At 46.6% G+C, this 16,378-nt stretch overlaps 1 protein-coding gene across 2 annotated transcripts in view; it reads left to right on the top strand.

The window, feature by feature from the left end:
- VPS50 (VPS50 subunit of EARP/GARPII complex) overlaps positions 1 to 16,378 on the top strand; it is a 302,084-nt gene that overhangs the window by 63,607 nt on the left and 222,099 nt on the right. For both annotated transcript variants that reach the window (XM_040352336.1, XM_040352337.1), the window contains exon 5: positions 2,853 to 2,906. In XM_040352336.1, coding sequence (XP_040208270.1) covers positions 2,853 to 2,906 — 54 coding nt within the window. The remainder of the gene's footprint in view (positions 1 to 2,852; positions 2,907 to 16,378) is intronic.

Here is a 16,378-nt window from a genome sequence, read left to right as displayed (position 1 = left end):
GAGACAGTGGCAACATTTTTTTTTTTTCTTACAGTTTTTTTTTTTTTTAGGGGGGGGGGGGGGGGGATTGTCGTGTTTTTTTTTTTTTTTATTAGTCCTGTTGGGGGGTCTTTGGTGAGATATTAGGGGTCTTAGCAGACCCCTGACATCTCCCCTTTGAGACAGAGAAAGGACTAGGGACACAGATTCCCCAGTCCCTTTCTCTGCAGCCTCAGCTAAAATGAATGGAGAGAAGCTCCTCTCCATTCATAAACTGAAGCATCGTAAACACAGGTTACGATGCTCAGTTATGTGAATGGACAGTCAGTGATCACTGACTCTGCTCATTCTGAAAAGGTAGGAGCTGGGTTTAGCAGCTCCTACCTCCGCTCTTCATCATGACAAATTGAGGGGGGAGATGGCATGGGGGACGGAGGTGGGAAGACGGCACGGAAGACGGAGGTGGGAAGACGGCACGGGGGACGGAGGTGGGAAGACGGCACGGGGGACGGAGGTGGGAAGACGGCACGGAAGACGGAGGTGGGAAGACGGCACGGGGGACGGAGGTGGGAAGACGGCACGGGGGACGGAGGTGGGAAGACGGCACGGGGGACGGAGGTGGGAAGACGGCACAGGGGTGGGAAGGGGGGATGGGGGTGGGAAGACGGCACGGGAGACGGAGGTGGGAAGACGGCACGGGAGACGGAGGTGGGAAGACTGAGGTGGGAAGACGGCACGGGGGACGGAGGTGGGAAGACGGCACGGGGGACGGAGGTGGGAAGACGGCACGGGGGACGGAGGTGGGAAGACGGCACGGAGGACGGAGGTGGGAAGACGGCACGGGGGACGGAGGTGGGAAGACGGCACGGAGGATGGAGGGGGGAAGACCGCACGGAGGGGGACAGTCAGCGGTGATTGGTGCGGCTTTGGGGGGAGTTACAAGCACTGATCACCGCTGTATAACTTTAACCAAAACGTCTGAAAAGGGGGCAGATCAGTGCTTGCAACTCCCCTGCTGCACTGATCACCCCTGACTGCCCAGGTATCGGGTGAAGCATCGGTGAAGTACTCGGGGGAAATTCTTGGTATCGGTACCGATACTAGTATCGGGACATCCTTAGTCTCTAGTGTACTGTTTCTCAACCTTTTAGTCAAGGCACCCTTTAAAATGATGGACAGTTTTGAGGCACCCCATCCTAAAATGTAAAAACTATTCTAATACTGTAGTTTTACATAATGCAGCAACATCCACACATGTAGGAGACTCGGCATTGGAGGTGCAAACTGACTAGTATTCCAATGATTCTCATCTTCCTCAGTTACTCACTCAGCTAATGTGACCCCAAAGCTGATAGATAGAGGCAGGGGAGGGTCAAACAAGGATGCTGTACTGGCGACTGACATCCTCCTCATTAACTGATGATGCCATTGGTCGGTAACTAAAAGGTCATAATGCTGCACAATGAAAACCTGTGGCTATATGTAACTAAAAGGCTGGTTTCATCCACCCGCTGCCTTGGATACAATTTTTAGGCAATTTTAAGGCATTTGCCAAATCGCACCTGAAGAGACATCATGGCACCCTGTTTAAAAAAATGCTGCTCTAGTGAATGGATAGGCTGTGTTGTCCATGATGTTACTGTTATCTAGTGAATGAAAAGGTTAGAAATGCTGCTCTAGTGAATGGATAGGTTGTGTTGCCCGTGGTGTCACTGTTCTCTAGTAAACTGATAGGCTGCCTTCTCAGTGATGTCACTGGCCCAGATTCAGGTAGCAATTGCGCCTGCGTAACCATAGTTACGCAGCGCAATTGCTGACTTGCGCCGGCGTAACGAGTTCTCCTGATTCAGAGAACTCGTTACGCCGACTGCAGCCTAAAATCTGCGTGGCATAAGGCTCTTGTGCCACGCAGATTTTAGGCTGCATTCTAGCGATGACCGTTAGGGGGCGCTCCCATTGTGATCTGTGTATAGTATGCAAATTGCATACTAACACCGATTCACAACGTTACGCGAGCCCTGCGTATGCAAATTAAGTAGTTTGCGTACGTCGGGTTTCGCGTAAGGTTACACATCCTAATAGCAGGCGCAGCCAATGCTATAGGATACCCACATTCCCGCGTCGCGATATTTAAAATCTACGTAGTTTGCGTAAGTGAATCGTGAATGGCCCTGGACGCATTCACATTCACTTTGAAGCAAATGACGTCCTTGCGACGTCATTTGCCACAATGCACTTTACGATCGGCGCGGGAACGCGCCTAATTTAAATGATTCCCGCCCCCGGCGGGATCATTTACATTGCGCGCACTTACGCCGGGCAATTTTGCCGGCGCGCCCTCGCAATTTACGGAGCTACTGCTCCGTGAATCGAGGGCAGCGCAAAATATTTGCGTGGGCGCAGGGCAAAATCGTTGCCTTGTGCCTCCGCAAATAAAGCGCAAGTCGTACCTGAATCTGGGCCACTGTTCTCTAGTAAACTGATAGGCTGCCTTCTCAGTGATGTCACTGTACTCTAGTAAACTGATAGGTTACCTTCTCAGTGATGTCACTGTTCTCGAACGAACGGATAGGTTATCTTCTCAGTGGTATGAATTTATAAAACATAGATGCAGAGCATTGTAAATAATGTAAATTGGATCTTGTGAAGTATTTTTTTTTTTTGGTATTTTAAAAAAAATTGTTTCAAACCATTGTATATAATTAAAAATTCTAGGTAATGAATGTGTACATACGGAGGATTTCTTGCAATAGGTTGATGCTCATATCGATCAGGTGGTAATATTAAGAACACTATTTTAATGAGACCGGACAGGATGAATGCTTGTGAGCACAATGTGTAACACAGATCTGACATTTTCTCATTCTCTTCAGGTGTCAAAAAAAGTCGCTGATCTGATTCTAGAGAAACAACCCTCGTATGTGAAGGTAAGTCTTCCGATCATGAATATATGTGTGTGTATACTGTATGCAAGTACATAAATTAATGGGTCATAGCGACTCCAAAACTGCAGATCTTGTGGGATGTTCCCGGTCTGCAGTGGTCATGACCGACCAAAAGTGGTCCAAGGAAGGAAAACCAGAGAACCAGTGATGGTATCATGGGCGGCCAGGACTTATTAATGCACATGCGGTGGGACGACTGGCCTGTGTAGTCTGATCCAATAGAAGAGCCACTGTAGCTCAAATTGCTGAAAATGTTAATGCTGATTCTGATTGAAAGGTCCCAGAACACACAGAGCACGCCAGTTTGTTGTGTATGGATGGGGCGGTGTAGCCACAGACCAGTCAGGATGTCCATGCTGACCCGTGTCCGCAACGGAAAGCTCCTACAATCGGCACGTGAGCATCAGAACTGGACCACGGAACAATGTGTGTGTTTGTGTGTCACTTACCTGAGGAAGAGATGACACCAGGATACACTATGGGAAGAAGACAAGCTGGTGGAGGCTGTGTGATGCTTTGTCTAGTGGAGTCCATGCCTTGATGGGGCAGGGCGGTTTTGGTGGCAAAAGGGGGACCTACTCCATATTATGTGGGGGGTCATAATGCTATGGCTCATTGGTGTATACATATTTTTATTTCACATTTCATTTGTTTTAATAGACTGTTTATATGTTAATGCCTGAATACATTTTTGCAAATTTGACATGTGTTAGGTAAAGTGGAGGTTCACCCTAAAAAACATCTATGAACCATCCCATACAGCATACTAGCGTCAGCTACAGTATGTTTGTTTGTTTTTTTTCCGCTGTATTTAACGTTTAATCCTTTAGTTTTGTTTCAGACTCCCGCGGGGAATAGGCGTTCCTATGAAGAGGGGAACATGATTGACGTCCGGCTATGGCGCGTCACGCGTTCCGAAAATAGCCGGAGTAGGACTCGGCTCTTCATGGCGCTATACGGTGCCTGCGCACAGACTAGGAGCTGACTGTGCAGGCGCCGTATATATCCGAATCCTATTTCGGCTATTTTCGGAACGCGTGACGCGCCATAGCCGGACGTCAATCATGTTCTCCTCTTCATAGGAACGCCTATTTCCCCGCCGGAGTCTGAAACGAAACTAAAGGATTAAACGGTAAATACAGCGATAAAAAAAAAAAAAGAAACATACTATAGCTGACGCTAGTATGCTGTATGGGATGGTAGATAAAGAATTTTTTTTTTTAGGGTGAACCCCCGCTTTAACCTATACATATCACGACTACTTTGTGTGTCTGGGTGGATTATACAGTAGGTGTTTGTGATATTGTGCTTTTAGCACGACAGCGTCGCGCTGATACTCGGCGACAGGGTGCCGAGATCTCGCCGACATCTCACACTCACTGGAATAGTGACAGCACATTCCAGCAAGCGCGTCATAGAAGCGACGGGAGATCCGACTTGGATTCCCGCCAATTCTACACGTGTGCGGCGTTTGTTATGAATCCTGAAGGGGAAGTCCCCGCCGGATTTTAAATAAAAATCCGGCATGGGTCCCCCCTCAGGAGCATACCGGGCCCTTAGGTCTGTTATGGGTTGTAAGGAGAGCCCCCCTACGCCGGAAAAAACGGCGTAGGGGGTCCCCCTACAATCCATACCAGACCCGTATCCAAAGCACGCTACCCAGCCAGCCAGGAAGGGAGTGGGGACGAGCGAGCGCCCCCCCCACCTCCTGAGCCGTACCAGGCTGCATGCCCTCAACATGGGGGGGTTGGGTGCTCTGGGGCAGGGGGGCGCACTGCGGCCCCCCCCACCTCAGAGCACCCTGTCCCCATGTTGATGAGGACAGGGCCCCTTCCCGACAACCCTGGCCGTTGGTTGTCGGGGTATGCGGGCGGGAGGCTTATCGGAATCTGGGAGCCCCCTTTAATAAGGGGGCCCCCAGATACCGGCCCCCCACCCTAAGTGAATGAGTATGGGGTACATCGTACCCCTACCCATTCACCTGCAAGAAAAGTGGTAAAAACACAAATAAACCACACAGTGTATTAAAATATTTTATTTTTCTGCTCCGGAGGCCGCCCCCTGTCTTCTTTATTAGCTCTTTTACCAGGGGGGGCTTCTTCTTTGACGTCTTCGGGTGGGTGGGGGCCGCCGTCTGGTTCTCTTCCACCGCCGGGGGGGGGTGGCTTTTAAAAAAGCCCCCACCCCCCCGGCGGGTTTCCTCCGGCGTCTTCGGCGGGGCTCTTCTTCTTCCGCTATCCCGACGGGTCTTCTCAACTCTCCGGGGTTCTCCTTCTGTCTTCGCCGCTCTCCGTTGTTGACTCGTCGCACCCCGGTTCTTCGTCTCGCTGTCCGGTGTCTTCTTCCGTGATGTACGTCTTCTCCTTCCGTGCTGTGATGAGTTCTTCTTCCGTGCTGTGACGTCATGTTCTTCACTTCTCTCCTTCTCCAGATGTTGCCACGCCGGTCCTCCTCGCTGAAATGACGGATGCGCGCCTTGCATCGGACCTATATAGGCCTCACAGTCCCATCATGCTCTGTACCTACCCATGTGATACCTACCCACGTGGGTAGGTATCACATGGGTAGGTACAGAGCATGATGGGACTGTGAGGCCTATATAGGTCCGATGCAAGGCGTGCATCCGTCATTTCAGCGAGGAGGACCGGCGTGGCAACATCTGGAGAAGGAGAGAAGTGAAGAACATGACGTCACAGCACGGAAGAAGAACTCATCACAGCACGGAAGGAGAAGACGTACATCACGGAAGAAGACACCGGACAGCGAGACGAAGAACCGGGGTGCGACGAGTCAACAACGGAGAGCGGCGAAGACAGAAGGAGAACCCCGGAGAGTTGAGAAGACCCGTCGGGATAGCGGAAGAAGAAGAGCCCCGCCGAAGACGCCGGAGGAAACCCGCCGGGGGGGTGGGGGCTTTTTTAAAAGCCACCCCCCCCCCGGCGGTGGAAGAGAACCAGACGGCGGCCCCCACCCACCCGAAGACGTCAAAGAAGAAGCCCCCCCTGGTAAAAGAGCTAATAAAGAAGACAGGGGGCGGCCTCCGGAGCAGAAAAATAAAATATTTTAATACACTGTGTGGTTTATTTGTGTTTTTACCACTTTTCTTGCAGGTGAATGGGTAGGGGTACGATGTACCCCATACTCATTCACTTAGGGTGGGGGGCCGGTATCTGGGGGCCCCCTTATTAAAGGGGGCTCCCAGATTCCGATAAGCCTCCCGCCCGCATACCCCGACAACCAACGGCCAGGGTTGTCGGGAAGGGGCCCTGTCCTCATCAACATGGGGACAGGGTGCTCTGAGGTGGGGGGGGGCCGCAGTGCGCCCCCCTGCCCCAGAGCACCCAACCCCCCCATGTTGAGGGCATGCAGCCTGGTACGGCTCAGGAGGGGGGGGGGGCGCTCGCTCGTCCCCCCTCCCTTCCTGGCTGGCCGGGTAGCGTGCTTTGGATACGGGTCTGGTATGGATTGTAGGGGGACCCCCTACGCCGTTTTTTCCGGCGTAGGGGGGCTCTCCTTACAACCCATAACAGACCTAAGGGCCCGGTATGCTCCTGAGGGGGGACCCATGCCGGATTTTTATTTAAAATCCGGCGGGGACTTCCCCTTCAGGATTCATAACAAACGCCGCACACGTGTAGAATTGGCGGGAATCCAAGTCGGATCTCCCGTCGCTTCTATGACGGCTCTGTATCCATCGCGGCAAGCCAGCTCGGCGCTGGCTCCCGCGATGGGGCTCGTAGGTGCTCAATCTCGCTGAGAAAGAGAGCGAGATTGACACAAAATCGGGTTCACCTACTGTACCTTGGTTTTTTTCAGGATAAATTTGGCTTTCCTTTGGTGGTAAATGGTAACAGATATCTCCATAATTTTTTATTTGTTTTCACTTCAGCCTCGGAAGAAATTACCCCCTTAAAGTGGAATTCTCCCCCACCCCCCAAAAAAAACTAACCACTTCAGCCCGGACCATTTTGCTGGTCAATGACCGGGCCACTTTTTGCGATTCGGCACTGCGTCGCTTTAACTGACAATTGCGCTGTTGTGCGACGTGGTATTTGATCACCTCCTGCGGTTTTTATTTGTTTGCGTTATAAACAAAAATAGAGCGACAATTTTGAAAAAAAATATATATTTTGCTGTAATAAATATCCCCCAAAAATATATAAAAAAAACTATTTTTTTTCTCAGTTTAGGCAGAAACTTATTCTTCTACATATTTGTCGTTAAAAAAAATCGCAATAAGCGTTTATTGATTGGTTTGCGCAAAAGTTATAGCATCTACAAAATAGGGGATAGTTTAATAGAATTTATATTATTATTATTTTTTTTTTACTAGTAATGACAGCGATCTGCGATTTTATGGCGGACACTTTTGACACAATTTTTGACCATTGGCATTTTTATAGCGATCAGTGCTATAAAAATGCATTGATTACTGTAAAAATGTCACTGGCAGGGAAGGGGTTAACACTAGGGGGCGAGGAAGGGGTTAATTATGTTCCCTCATTGTGTTCTAAATGAAGGGGGTGGACTGACTAGGGGAAATGACAGATCGCTGTTCATACATTGTATGAACATGCGATCAGTCATTTCTCCCCCTGAAAGGACAGGAAGCACGCGCGTCGGCACCAGGGGCGAGCAGGGGGCTAGTGGCTGAAATGCAAAATCCCGCTATAGTACGTGATTTTGCGCAGCCGAGCCGACCTGCCGCCGTAAAACTACGGTGGGCGGTCGGCAAGCGGTTAAAAGCCCAGCAGCTACACATCCTGCAGCTGCTGGCTTTTAATAATTGGACAATTACCTGTCTTGGAGTCCAGCGATGTCGGCATCAGCTGTTGGGTGCTGCCACTGCCATTGCGGGTTAGGGAACCCAGCAGTGTAGCCTTACGGCTTCACGCCAGCAACCCTATTGCGCATGCACGAGGCACCGCTCCTTGAGAGACCCCGCTCCTCTCTCCTACTGGCCCTGTGTATATATGGAACAAACCCTTACAGAGCAGCCCCTTTCCCATGAATAGTATCTCTGGCTGCTGCCTTTGCAGTTAAAGAGTGTAGTGGTTGGGTAGGTGGTAAATGTGTGGCTCGGGCACCAACCTGTTAGTGTGAAAGAGCCCTAGGAGATTTCTAAGCAATGACAGGCTCGCTTTACTAGGTTTCTTTTCTACCATTCGAATCTGTGTACACACAAGCACACTGTTGATATTACAGTTCATGGTAGCTGTTGAAGAGATCATTTAATTTTAACCCAACCATTTAAAGGATAATTTCACCTTCTGAACATGTTACACCCATATTTAGGGTGTAACATGTTCAGCATGCACTCCCTCTTCCCCAATCCCTCATCTCCCTGTGACAGCGGGTGGGGGATCCTCCCTCCAACACTCACTGTCACAATTTTGAAAACAGCGTAGCCATGCAGGGCTCCGCCCACATGGCTGTCTCATTATTTACTAAGCTTTCTGTGTATAAATAGACTACAAGTATCATCAATTATTGCAGCTGATGGCTTGCGGTTCTTAATGAACTGCAGGGGCACTGGTGAGATATCTTGTAGTTAATTGATGTTCCTGCTCTCAAGTAACTGCTTGCCCATATCGGAGGTACAGGCAGACGGCGATCCTGAGCATCTGCAGGACATTGTACATGCGATCTGCCAATTGTGGATGCAATGCTGTGCAGGCTCCTTAGAAATTTGTATAGTTTACTATTGTTGTTTTTTGACTCCTGGACATTTTCTTACGTGTACTCTTTTTTTTTTTTTTTGTATGCCATTTTGCTTTTTGTACCACCATTTTGTACCAAATAAAAAAGTTTGTAAACAAAAAAAAAGAAAATAAATAAAATGCACATTTTTGTTTTACTTGCAAAAAAAAATTGCATTTATTTATTATAAAAGTTGATCTTATTCTTTAATTCCCTTGGGCATTTAAATGGTGCCATCAATGTATGCAGCACTTTATTTACTTTTTTAATTCCCTGCACCTCACAGGGCTTGCAATCACTCGGGTCTGTATCTCACATACATGCATACATATGCTAGGGCCAGGTTACACAGAAGCTAATTAACCTGCCAGCATGTCTCTGATGTGTGGGAGGAAACGGTGCTAACCACTAAGCTACTGTGCTATTCTTTTATGTAGTGATATTTTTGCTCATGAGTTCCTGGACCTGCACACTGGTTGCATCTGCTAGGTGTTGGTACCACCTGTCTGGTTTTTAAATCATTTTACATTTCTGAGAATCTGAAGGTAAGAGTGGGCAGGAGCACACACAACTCCAGGTTGGCTGGGAATACAGCCGGGACCTCTATATAACAAAGAGACCTTCCTATTGGAGTTTAAGGCCCCATACACACCATTAGATTTTCTGCAGATTTTTTTGTCTTCAGATTTACCAAACCATGTAGTACAAGGACCTGCCTGATTGCATACAACTACCACAACTAGTGCTTGCAAATCGCTTCAGCAGGGGCGCTTTTCGGGCGTATTTAACCCTTTGTTAACGCCTTCTTTTGTGGTTAAAATCGCTCCGCTCCCGCCCGCACAGCACGGGTAAAGCTCCGCTAAAAGAAGCGCCACTTTACCTCTAATGCGGCCTGCGCCCCAGTGTGAAAGGGCACTTAAAGTGGTTCTAAAGTCAGAATTTTTTTTTATCTTAATGCATTCAGATAAAATAAACCTTCTGTGTGCAGCAGCCCCTCTAATACTTACCTGAGCCCCATCTTGATCCAGTGATGTTGCACGAGAGCCTCGGCTGTCTGAGACTCTCCCTTCTAATTGGCTAAAACACAGCGCCATTAGTGCCTGCTGCTGTCAGTGAACCAATGAGAGGAGAGAGGCGGGCGGGGCCAAGCCGCTGCCCCGTGTCTGAATGAACACACAAAGAAGCGACTCTGCTTGGGTGCCCCGTTGGCAAGTTGGTTGCTCTATGGGGCATTCAGTAGGAGGGAGGGGCTTGGAGCTCCGACGAGGGACCCGAGAAGAGGAGGATCCGGGCTGCTCTGTACAAAACTAACTACACAGAGGAGGCAAGTATAACATGTTTGTTATTTTTAAACAACAAAAAAAGAGACTTTAATATCACTTTAATTTAACATGCTGAATTTAGAAGCTGATTGGTTACTATGCACAGCTGCACCAGATTCTGTGTGCTCCAGTTTTTAGGAAATTTTCCCCTTTTGCTTTCTATTCTCAGTCTAGTGCCCCGGCACAGAGGTCCTCTATAACCTGTTACTGTTGATGCATGATGGCAGTTTTGTCTGTTTCTTCCCAGAAATTGGGACAGAAGGTAAAATAATAATTGCTTTTTTTTAATGCCACCCATTATACTGGGGCTGACGGGTTCACTTTTCCTGCAATAAGTAAAGAAATGAATCTCAGATTTGCTGTTTGTTCATTGAAATATGAAATTTCCTGTGTGCTCACTCCATTATGTTATTATAACTGGAACAATCTTTATCCGTTTTCAGGCGATCAAAGCGATTTGTTAAAAGCCATTTATTTTTCAGCGCGGGTTTTTGTGTGCCAGGCGGCGCTATGATGAGCTGCTCGTTAGGCACACACTTGTTAGGAGCTCAAGTCCCTCTTCATGGTTTAAAGTGGAAATGAATCTATCAGCCATCTAAACTTTGACTGCAGTTTGAATAATTGTTCCCTCATTGGTCGTTTGCACGTTCCCCTATGTCCTGCTGACAGATTGTTACTTTAGGAGATAAATGTAGATGAAGCTGTTAAATTCTAAATTAGGATATCGCTGTTTTTTTTGTCAAATTACCCACCTCACCCCCGGGCCTATTTTTTCAAACTTGTTGTTTTACAAGTTAAAATAAAAAAAATTAAAAATTGCTGGAAAATTACAAAGAAACCCCAAATATTTTATATATATATATATATATATATACACACACACAGTGCCTTGCGAAAGTATTCGGCCCCCTTGAACTTAGCGACCTTTTGCCACATTTCAGGCTTCAAACATAAAGATATAAAACTGTAATTTTTTTTTTGAAGAATCAACAATAAGTGGGACACAATCAAGAAGTGGAACGAAATTTATTGGATATTTCAAACTTTTTTAACAAACTAAAAAACTGAAAAATTGGGCGTGCAAAATTATTCAGCCCCCTTAAGTTAAAGCGGTGGTTCCCCTAAAAATAAAATGTTGACATCGCATTTAGCAAATAAATTACAGTTAGAATCGGGTTGTTTTATTTAAAAAATACCTCCGTACGTATCGTTTCCATTATTCGGTCCCACCGCCACTTCCGGGTACGATGCAGGTGGTGGGCGTTCCTAATTGATTGACAGGCATCCGAACGACGCATCCATCGCGTCACGAGATGCCGAAAAAAGCCGAACGCCGGTGCGGCTCTATACGGCGCATGCGCACCGACGTTCGGCTTTTTCCGGCATCTCGTGACGCGATGGATGCGTCATTCGGATGCCTGTCAATCAATTAGGAACGCCCACCACCTGCATCGTACCCGGAAGTGGCGGTGGGACCGAATAATGGAAACGATACGTACGGAGGTATTTTTTAAATAAAACAACCCGATTCTAACTGTAATTTATTTGCTAAATGCGATGTCAACATTTTATTTTTAGGGGAACCACCGCTTTAATACTTTGTAGCGCCACCTTTTGCTGCGATTAAAGCTGTAAGTCGCTTGGGGTATGTCTCTATCAGTTTTGCACATCGAGAGACTGAAATTTTTGCCCATTCCTCCTTGCAAAACAGCTCGAGGTTGGATGGAGAGCGTTTGTGAACAGCAGTTTTCAGTTCTTTCCACAGATTCTCGATTGGATTCAGGTCTGGACTTTGACTTGGCCATTCTAACACCTGGATATGTTTATTTGTGAACCATTCCATTGTAGATTTTGCTTTATATTTTGGATCATTGTCTTGTTGGAAGACAAATCTCCGTCCCAGTCTCAGGTCTTTTGTAGACTCCATCAGGTTTTCTTCCAGAATGGTCCTGTATTTGGCTCCATCCATCTTCCCATCAATTTTAACCATCTTCCCTGTCCCTGCTGAAGAAAAGCAGGCCCAAACCATGATGCTGCCACCACCATGTTTCACAGTGGGGATGGTGTGTTCAGGGTGATGAGCTGTGTTGCTTTTACGCCAAACATAACGTTTTGCATTGTTGCCAAAAAGTTTGATTTTGGTTTCATCTGACCAGAGCACCTTCTTCCACATGTGTGGTGTGTCTCCCAGGTGGCTTGTGGCAAACTTTAAACAACACTTTTTATGGATATCTTTAAGAAATGGCTTTCTTCTTGCCACTCTTTCATAAAGGCCAGATTTGTGCAGTATACGACTGATTGTTGTCCTATGGACAGAGTCTCCCACCTCAGCTGTAGATCTCTGCAGTTCATCCAGAGTGATCATGGGCCTCTTGGCTGCATCTCTGATCAGTCTTCTCCTTGTATGAGCTGAAAGTTTAGAGGGACGGCCAGGTCTTCGTAGATTTGCAGTGGTCTGATACTCCTTCCATTTCAATATTATCGCTTGCACAGTGCTCCTTGGGATGTTTAAAGCTTGGGAAATCTTTTTGTATCCAAATCCGGCTTTAAACTTCTCCACAACAGTATCTCGGACCTGCCTGGTGTGTTCCTTGTTCTTCATGATGCTCTCTGCGCTTTAAACGGACCTCTGAGACTATCACAGTGCAGGTGCATTTATACGGAGACTTGATTACACACAGGTGGATTCTATTTATCATCATTAGTCATTTAGGTCAACATTGGATCATTCTGAGATCCTCACTGAACTTATGGAGAGAGTTTGCTGCACTGAAAGTAAAGGGGCTGAATAATTTTGCACGCCCAATTTTTCAGTTTTTTATTTGTTAAAAAAGTTTGAAATATCCAATAAATTTACAGTTTTATATCTTTATGTTTGAGGCCTGAAATGTGGCAAAAGGTCGCAAAGTTCAAGGGGGGCCGAATACTTTCGCAAGGCACTCTAGTGTAAGCAGACATAAGCCCATTTACATTCAACTGCCCATAGAGGAGAATGGTGAATGCTATCGGGTCCAGCTAAAAAAATTACCTTTTGTGTGAAAGGAATCTTGTACAGTTGGAGTTGTACAGTTGGAGTGAAGCCTCGTACAAACGCACGGTTTTCTCGGCAAGAACCAGCAAGAAAACTGCTGGCCGAGTATACCGAGCGTGTGTACGAGGCTTTCAGGTTTCTCGTCAAGAAAACTACCCAGAATCTCGATGAGAAAAATAGAGAACCTGCTCTCTATTTTCTCGTCGTGATTCTCGGCAGTGTTTTCCTGCCGAGAAACCTGAGCGTCTGTTAGGGTTGTCCCGATACCACTTTTTTAGGACCGATTACAAGTACCGATACTTTTTTTCATGTACTCGCCGATACCGATTACCGATACTTTTTTAAAAATGTGTCCCCAAATGTAGCCATGTGTCCCCAAATGCAGCCATGTGTCCCCAAATGCAGAAAGCCAAGCCCCCCCCCCACCGTCTAGTTGATCAGCGCGGGGAACATTACAGCTTTCATTTGAATAGCTGTGTGTTCCCCGTCGCGTCATATATAGCCCCTCCCCCTTGTACGGGCACTTTTGATAGACCGATCACCCATCCAATCCGATACCACTTTTTTAGGACCGATTACAAGTACCGATACTTTTTTTCATGGGATGGGTGATCTGTCTATCAAAGTGCCCGGACAAGGAGGAGGGGCTATATATGACGAGGCACGACGGGGAACACACAGCTATTCAAATGAAAGCTGTAATGTTCCCCGCGCTGATCAACTAGACGGGGGGACCTTGGCCTTCTCTTTGGGGACTAGGCAGCGGCAGAAGCTCTCCTCCATTAGTGACATACCCAAGGACTGCTCTCCACCCCCTCTCTCTCCGCCCCCTCTCCACCCGCTCTCCGCCCCCTCTCCACCCGCTCTCCGCCCCCTCTCCACCCGCTCTCTGGAAAAAAAAATTATCGGTGAAGCATCGGGAGCATTTGCACGAGTACAAGTACTCTCGCAAATGCTCAGTATCGGTACCGATACTAGTATTGGTACAACCCTAGCGCCTGTATACTTACCCACTGGTGATCGCTTCAGCACCCTCCTTTCTTATTGGCCGTTCTCCAGGAAGGTGTGCAATTGGAATATTTTTGAGACTGTATACTTACCTGTCGCTGTGGAAACCCGCGCATGCTCGAAATGACTTTGACACATGCGCGGTAGCTTCCTAGGCATAGGTAGGGTGTAGCAAGATGGTGGCGACGGCATCGTATGTGACGAGCGCATGCTCGTCGTAGTTGATGACGTCACCGCTCTCGTGCCATTCAAAAGAACGGCAGTTTTTTTTGAATGGAATGTCTGTACACTAGGCCGGATCACTGATGCCCGGATTCTGGCCCGTGTGTACAGAGCTTTACTGTTCTATAACAAATGCTTAAAATGTTTTGGCTCCAGACACATGTTGGGTGAACAGCTATTTGCTCTTACTGAATGTGCATCTCATGATAATCTCAGAACTTTACCTATTCATCCATCTACATTCTGAAAACTCCATTATCTTAGGCCAGCTTGTCATTTATGTATAGTGTCCCTTATACTTTTCATTTTCACTTCATAACGTAGATGTCCTTCATTTATCATCTTCCTTTTTTTTTTTTTATATTCCAAATTATAGATAATGGATATCCCAGTTGGTCCATCAATATGACACCTGTGCTATGAATCTGCCACCATATAGAGAGCATCACATTTTCTGCCGCTAAATTCGGTTAACTACCGACAAAATCTATATTTCAGTTTACACGAGGGAGCGGGGGGGATGTTCAGATGGCGACACCGTCACCGAGACATAATATGTCTTTCTTTCAAATCTGAACACTGAATTACCACCTCTTCTTCCGAGGGGAACACCAGAAATAGACCTACAATCATATTGTATACGGGGAGATGATTTCATTATTTGCTTTTCAATTTCCATTGCTTGGCTTCATCATTCAGCAGTATATAATATTGTTCTATATTGTTAACAGGAGAGAAATTTGCAGAGCAAGGGAAAAAAAGGAGCAAAAACAACTCCTAATTAATTCTTGTAAAAAAAAAATGTTTTAAAGCCAAGAATAAGAGGTCTTAACAATACACCACCTCCTTGTATTAATAGAAGTGGGAGTTTTAGGGTGTGAAATGAATTACTTTAACCATTTCCCGCCCAGCCTATAGCAAAATGACGACCGGGCGGTGGTTCACTTATCCTGACTGGACGTCACATGACGTCCAGCAGGATAACAGCCACAGCGCATTGGGGCGATCGGTGGTGCGGTGTGACAGAGGCTCTTTACCACATGATCAGCCGTGTCCAATCACAGCTGATCACAATGTAAACAGGAAGAGCCGTTGATCGGCTCTTCCTCACTCGTGTCTGACAGGCGCGAATAGAGGAGAGCCGATCGGCTGCTCTCCTGACAGGGGAGGGGGGGGGCTATGCTGATAGTTTATCGGCACAGCCCCCCCTTGGATCCCGCCCAGGACCACCAGGGACGGGCATCCACACTGGACCACCAGGTATGCCCCCTCGACCACCAGGTAAATGCCAATCTGTGCCAAGGCAGCTGCCAATCAATGCCCAGGCAGCTGCCGACTAGTGCCCACCCAAAATTCTTGCCACCATGGATGCATATTAGTGCTGCATATCAGTGCCATGTATCAATGCCCATCAGTGGCCAGCAGTGCCCCTATCAATGCCACCCATAAATACCCATCATTGCTGCCTTTCAATGCCCATCAGTGCTGCATATCAGTGACACCCATCAGTGCCGCCTACCAGTGCCCATCGTCGGTGCCACCTCATTGGCGCCAGATCATCGGTGCTGCCTTATCAGTGAAGGAGAAAACTTACATATTTATAAAATTTTATAACAGAAAAAAAAGAAACCTTTTTTTTCTGCCTTTTTTTTTGTTTGTATAGCAAAAAACAAAAAACGCAGAGGCGATCAAATACCACCAAAACAAAGCTCTATTTGTGGGAACAAAATTATAAAAATTCTATTTGGGTACAGTGTAGCATGACCGCGCAATTGTCATTTAACCACTTGCTTACTGGGCACTTAAACCCCCCTCCTGCCCAGACCAATTTTCAGCTTTCAGCGCTGTCACACTTTGAATGACATTTGCGCAGTCATACAACACTGCACCCAAATGAATTTTATTTTTATCATTTTTCCCCCACAAATAGAGCTTTCTTTTAGTGGCATTTGATCACCTATGCGGTTTTAATTTTTTGGTAAAAAAAAATTAAAAAGACAGATTTAAAAAAAATAATAATAATTATATATATATATATATATATATATATATATATATATATATATATATATATATATATATATATATATATATATATATATATATATATATATATATATATATATATATATATATATATATATATATAATGTGTGTGTGTGTATATATAT

This window comes from Rana temporaria, chromosome 5 (genome assembly GCF_905171775.1).
Source record: "Rana temporaria chromosome 5, aRanTem1.1, whole genome shotgun sequence".
Taxonomy (NCBI): Eukaryota; Metazoa; Chordata; class Amphibia; order Anura; family Ranidae; genus Rana; species Rana temporaria.
The sequence above is the reverse complement of the archived record's forward strand: the minus strand, read 5'-3'. Positions and strand labels throughout refer to the sequence as shown.